The sequence below is a fragment of the Haematobia irritans genome, chromosome 4, assembly GCF_050003625.1.
Source record: "Haematobia irritans isolate KBUSLIRL chromosome 4, ASM5000362v1, whole genome shotgun sequence".
Taxonomy (NCBI): domain Eukaryota; kingdom Metazoa; phylum Arthropoda; class Insecta; order Diptera; family Muscidae; genus Haematobia; species Haematobia irritans.
Genome location: NC_134400.1, coordinates 114026258 through 114032257, shown reverse-complemented (window position 1 = coordinate 114032257; position 6000 = coordinate 114026258). Strand labels below are relative to the sequence as shown.

Below are 6000 nucleotides of genomic sequence, written 5' to 3'. Positions count from 1 at the left end.
TATATTTATATTTGCGTGGGTGAATGCGTTTATGCTTGACATACAGACATCACTAAGCAGATCTTCTTCATCAAGAAGACTTTTAAGGTTTCTTGGCTGTAAAACTTTTCTTTAAACTCTCTCTCTAGTTTTGACTGTCATACGAGCAACACTAAGTATACTCCGCTTAACTGCCTAACAAATTGTAAATTCTTTTCATTACAGGAAAAAGAAATAAACGATTTTTGTAATTTTCGTTGTAACGAAGACATCTTTTCTATTTCTTTCATTTTTTTATTATTTTGAAGAGTGTTTAAAATTTCTATTAATTAATATAAAAATTTCTGATTATTAATTAGAAATTTTTATATAGTGAGTATAGATTTTCTTAAACATTAATTGGTGCCGAAACCCGGGAACCGTCGGATTATATTCTTTGATTATTTTTATTGATTTAAATTCTGGTGAACGAATAATTTTTGTGCTTGACTTCGAATGCGATCGGTGGTGTTTTATTGATCGATTTGGTGTTATATTCTGATTTTCTGCACACATTTTTTCTTTTTGTTTTGTGGAATTATAGGAGTTTTTTGTCATCATGACTGATTTAGCCGCATTCGTGGAGGAACAACGTGCGTTGTTGAATTTGTTGACGAAATATGAGGCACGTTTTGATGCTAAGACTTCGTCTGAAAAGACACTTGGCTACGTGACTGCATTGGCTCAACGGCTAGAGGATATCTTCAATAGATTCGAGGCTCAGCATGAGACGATTATTAGAACCATGCGTGATGAATCTATGGACCCTACTCATGTTCCGTATATTGACGAGGACGTGTATTTTGAATTTTCTGAGAAATATCTTACTTTCAAGGGGAAGATTTTTGATAGTCATACGGGGAATAGTGTTATGCAATCTCCAATGGCGAGCACGTTTGTGGCCCCACACAGTCGCTCTGACACCACTATTGGCTCCGATTCCAAACTTCCCAAAATTTCGTTACCCAAATTTAATGGGGAATATATGGAATGGATCCCATTTCGGGATATTTATTTTTCGTTAGTTCACCAAAATGATGCTTTGACTAAAATTCAGAAGTTTTACTATTTAAGAAGCACTCTCGGCGGCGAGGCTTCGAATTTAATAAAAAATATTTCTGCGACGGAGGCGAATTACGATACAGCTTGGAAGATTTTGGAGGCAAGGTATCACAACAAGCGTATGCTTGTTGGGAGCCTTATTTCCAAACTTTTTGGTATTCCCAAGTCGGATGGTGGGTTCCAATCCATTAGGACACTCCTTGATTCTGCTCAGGAATGTATTTCTTCCTTGCAGAATTTGTGTATTGACACCAAGACCTGGGATCCAGTCCTTATACATTTGTTGGTGCAAAAATTGGATCTCCAATCTCGTAGAGATTGGGAACAATCCCTTAAATCATCTACCGAAATACCTCCGATTTCGGAACTGTTTTCATTTCTAGAAAGGACATTCCGTACCCTAGAGTCGATGGCCGACGAGTTCTCATATTCAAATACTAAAAGAGTCCCTGTTGTGGATAAGAACAAGAAGTTGAAATCTTCTTCAAAGAACGGGAAGGCCTCATGCAATGTTAGTCAGATTTCTAAGAAGACTTCCATTGTTTGTACATTTTGCGAAAAATCGCATAATCTTTCAAAATGCTTCAGATTTCTAGCTTTATCGCTGAACAATAAAATTAATTTTCTGAATGACAGGAATATTTGTCACAATTGTCTTATGGCCGGACACGACCATAACAATTGTAAATCTCCTTTTCGATGTATGACGTGCAAGAAATCCCACCATACAATGCTTCATCCAGAAGAGTTTGTACGCGAGATGGACGCTTCTGGTGTTGGTGTGGATGGACCTTCTACTGGTCGTGTTACGTCTCATGCAGCGCAAACTTTTCATTCTGTCTTACTTTATACGATAAGGCTAAATGTGTTGACTCACTGTGGCGCATTTTCATTGAGAGCTTTGTTAGACCCTGGATCACAGGGCAGTCTTATTTCAGAATCTGCGGTCCAGCTGATGGGCCTTAGGAGATTTAGGTCTCATTGTAAGGTAGTCGGAGTAGGACAAGGTAGTGAGAACTTGTCCAGATTTTCCGTGGAACTGGACTTGTACACACGGAAACAACAGCTGGTTCTATCTTGTACAGCTCTGGTATTGCCAAATCTTTCCTCATACACTCCAGATCCAGCATCTAGGAACATTTCTCTTCCTAATGTTGAGATCGAGAGTCTGGCTGACCCCTTTTTTTATAAGTCTGATTCCATAGATCTGATTCTTGGCTCAGACATATGCTCCAAAATAAAGATTCCAACGGAATCGTTTATTTATAATGACTTGTTCTTCCAAAACACCCATTTTGGATGGGTTTTTTCGGGACCGAATAATACTGAAACTTCTAATAAAATTAACATACATAATGTTAATTTAGAAAGTATTTTGAAATCTTTCTGGGAACAGGAAGAAATACCTCTAAGGAGGAAACTTTCTAACGAGGAACTAGCTTGCGAGGACCATTTCAGGGCTACCACCACGAGAAATAGAGATGGCAGATATATGGTTAGTCTACCATTTCGATCTGTCCTCTCTGATGGGTCTAGTCCTCGCATTCATAATAATGTTTTCAACGCTTTTCGCCGATTGGGGCAATTGGAAATGTCATTTGTGAGGAAACCCCTGTATTGTGAGAGCTACAGAAATTTCATGCTCGAATATGAGGTCTTGGGGCACATGACCAAGGTTGGTGTTTATCCGAAAGACGTTCGCAGGAACTCTTACTTTTTGCCTCATCATGGTGTGCTGAAAGAAAACAGTAGCACCACGAAACTGAGAGTTGTTTTTGATGGCAGCAGCCACACAGGAGATAACAAGTCACTAAATTCAGAATTATCTCCAGGTCCTGCCCTCCAGAATGACCTTCCAGGTATCATGACTAAATGGAGGAGACACAGGATAGCTGTTTGCTCGGATATTGAGAAAATGTTCCGACAAATTAATGTTTACCAGGAGCACAGAAAGTTTCAACAGATTCTTTGGCGCTTCAATCCACATGAAGAGATTGGTATTTATGAATTAAACACTGTAACATATGGTACTGCCCCCGCCCCCTTTCTCGCCATTCGTGTTTTACGGCAGCTTGCGAAAGACTTTGAACAAACCTATACCAAGGCAGCAAAGATTTTGATCGAAGACTCTTATGTCGACGACATTATTTCTGGGGCAGATTGTTTCGATGATGCATTGTCTTTGTATAAAGATCTATGTACACTTTTAAGAAATGGTGGATTTAATCTACGAAAGTGGATAACAAATTCAAAAGAATTACTTGAACAAATACCGGAAAGTGACAGAGAGACTTCGGCCACATTGAATTTCGATCGGGACAACGTTGTTAAGACCCTTGGTATTCAATGGAATATCTTTTCAGATTCATTTTCATTTACAGTAAATTTGGATCAAAATCCACTTGTCTCTAAACGAATGATTTTATCTGAATCGGCAAGACTTTATGATCCTTTGGGGTGGCTGACACCAACAACTGTAATAGCAAAATCGCTTTTTAAACAGCTTTGGGAATATGGTATCGATTGGGATGAGGAGATTCCTCTTGAAATCAGAAATTGTTGGTTAAGGCATAGAAGTTCACTTTCTCAACTGTCTCGATTGGTTATTCCTAGATGGATTCATTGTACTAGCGATTCCACTATTGACCTGCATTGTTTTTGCGATGCATCAACTACTGCCTATGCTGCAGTTATATATACGGCAGAGTCATAGCATCAGATGGTATTTATATAAATATTCTTCAAGCTAAGTCTAAGGTATCGCCTATCAAGACTGTTTCTATACCAAGGCTGGAACTATGCGCTGCCTCTCTTTGTGTTCAATTGTCACAAAAGGTCAAGGAATCCCTTAAAGATCTTAAAATAGGGAGTATTGTTTACTGGAGCGACAGCTCTACTGTTCTTAGTTGGATTCGGAAATCCCCATCCAATTGGACCGTTTATGTAGCCAATAGGGTTGCCGATATACAAAGGCTTAGTAATCCAGTTCAGTGGAGATATGTTCCCTCTCAACTGAATCCGGCTGATTGTGCCTCGAGAGGAATTTTAGCTGAGGAATTAGTTGAGCAACATTCTTGGTGGTTTGGCCCAAAATTTCTCTATGAATCAGAGTCATCCTGGCCTGAAAACTTGACTAATTTATGCACGTCTGAAGAGGAGAAAGTTAGAAAAGCCTCCACCAATTCTGCTATAAGGAAAACTTATCCTGATATATTTTGTAGATTCTCTAAACTTCAAACACTTTTAAGGGTGGTCTCTTTATGCTTTAGGTTTGTGCATAATTGCAGAAACCCAGATAAAAGGCTAACAGATCCTCTGTCCTTGTCAGAGATTAATATGACTTTGAATATACTAGTTAAAGTGACTCAACGCCTAGATTTTTCAAACGAAATTGCCAGCATTTCTGCTGGAAAATCTATTAATCGTAGCCCCATTTTGAAATTGTTACCATTTCTGGACGAAAATGGTCTTTTAAGAGTAGGGGGGCGCTTACAAAATTCAAATTTTGCATATGATATAAAACATCCATTAATACTTTCAAAGTGTAACCCCTTATCGTATTTAATTATTGTGGATGCACATGAGAGAACTTTACACGGAGGAGTCACCTTAACTATGTCTTTTGTTAATCGTCGATTTTGGATAGTATCAGGCAACCAGCTTGCTAAGGGTGTTGTCCATAGATGTATTAAGTGCTACAAGTACATTGCAAAGACATCCCAGCAGGTAATGGGAAACTTACCTGCGGTTCGGTTGAATATGACAAGGCCTTTTAGACACAGTGGCGTTGATTACGCTGGCCCTATATTAATAAAAAACTCAAATCTACGGTCTTCTACTGTTTCTAAAGGATATATTTGCCTGTTCATTTGTATGGTTACAAAAGCTATACATTTGGAAGCGGTGACAGATATGACTACAACAGCTTTTTTGGCCGCTTTCAAAAGATTTATATCCCGAAGGGGCACATGTACAGATATTTATTCTGATTGTGGCACAAACTTTGTGGGTGCCTCAAAAGAACTTCGAATTCTCCACAACAAAAACTTGAAATCATTGTCGGAAGAACTTCGTCATTACTTAAGTTTGACAAATACTACTTGGCACTTCATCCCACCAGCTTCCCCAAACTTTGGCGGTCTATGGGAAGCTGGTGTAAAATCTGTAAAACATCATCTTAAGAGAGTCACTAACGACCGAAATCTTACATTTGAGGAATTAGCGACGTTGCTCTGCCAAATAGAAAGCTGTCTTAATTCAAGACCTCTTTGTCCTTTATCGTCGGACCCGTCAAATTTCGAAGCGTTAACACCGGCACATTTTCTCGTTGGGGAGCCCACAACTTGTTTGCCAGAACAATCTCTATTAGATACGAATATGAATATCTTGACCAGGTGGAAAATCGTGGAAAAGTTAAAGCAACACTTCTGGATGAGATGGCATCACGAATATTTGAATCGTTTACAAGCGCTGCCTAAATGGCTGAAAACCACAGTTGATCCTAAAGTCGGAGATTTGGTGTTAGTGGCAGACGACAGGTGTGGGCCTGGGCAATGGATACTCGGTCGCATTGTAAATACTCATCCAGGACCCGATGGAAAAACAAGGGTGGTATCAGTTTTAGTGAAAAACAAAACTATAAAAAGACCAATTTCTAAAATTTCTCTACTTCCAGACAATACACCACCATCTGAAAGCAGCTAAATATTGAGAGCATTTAATCTACAAAACACAAAGAAGATACAAAATCTCAAACCACACAAGAATCATGGATGTCGCCTATAAATCTTTAAACGCTGTGAGTCGGAGCATAGCGGAGGCAGCGCCTCGACTAAATTTCTCCCAACGAAAGGCCATCCATTGATTATAAACATTTATGAACATTCGTTCATTGAGGGGGAGAATGTTGCTGGAAAACTG

The 6000-nt window shown here is 39.0% G+C and overlaps 2 protein-coding genes across 2 annotated transcripts in view; both read left to right on the top strand.

Annotated features, from left to right (window-relative positions):
• The first annotated feature begins 577 nt into the window (after positions 1 to 577).
• LOC142235724 (uncharacterized) lies at positions 578 to 5784 on the top strand. The gene is made up of 3 exons (XM_075306984.1): positions 578 to 3419; positions 3462 to 3638; positions 3827 to 5784. The coding sequence occupies exons 1-3, from the start codon at positions 578 to 580 to the stop codon at positions 5782 to 5784; spliced, it is 4977 nt and encodes a 1658-aa protein (XP_075163099.1).
• Positions 5785 to 5848: 64 nt separating this feature from the next.
• Positions 5849 to 6000, top strand: part of LOC142235723 (uncharacterized) — a 62369-nt gene continuing 62217 nt past the window's right edge. Inside the window, exon 1 of the mRNA XM_075306983.1 lies at positions 5849 to 5878. Within this exon, the coding sequence (XP_075163098.1) occupies positions 5849 to 5878 (30 nt within the window). The remainder of the gene's footprint in view (positions 5879 to 6000) is intronic.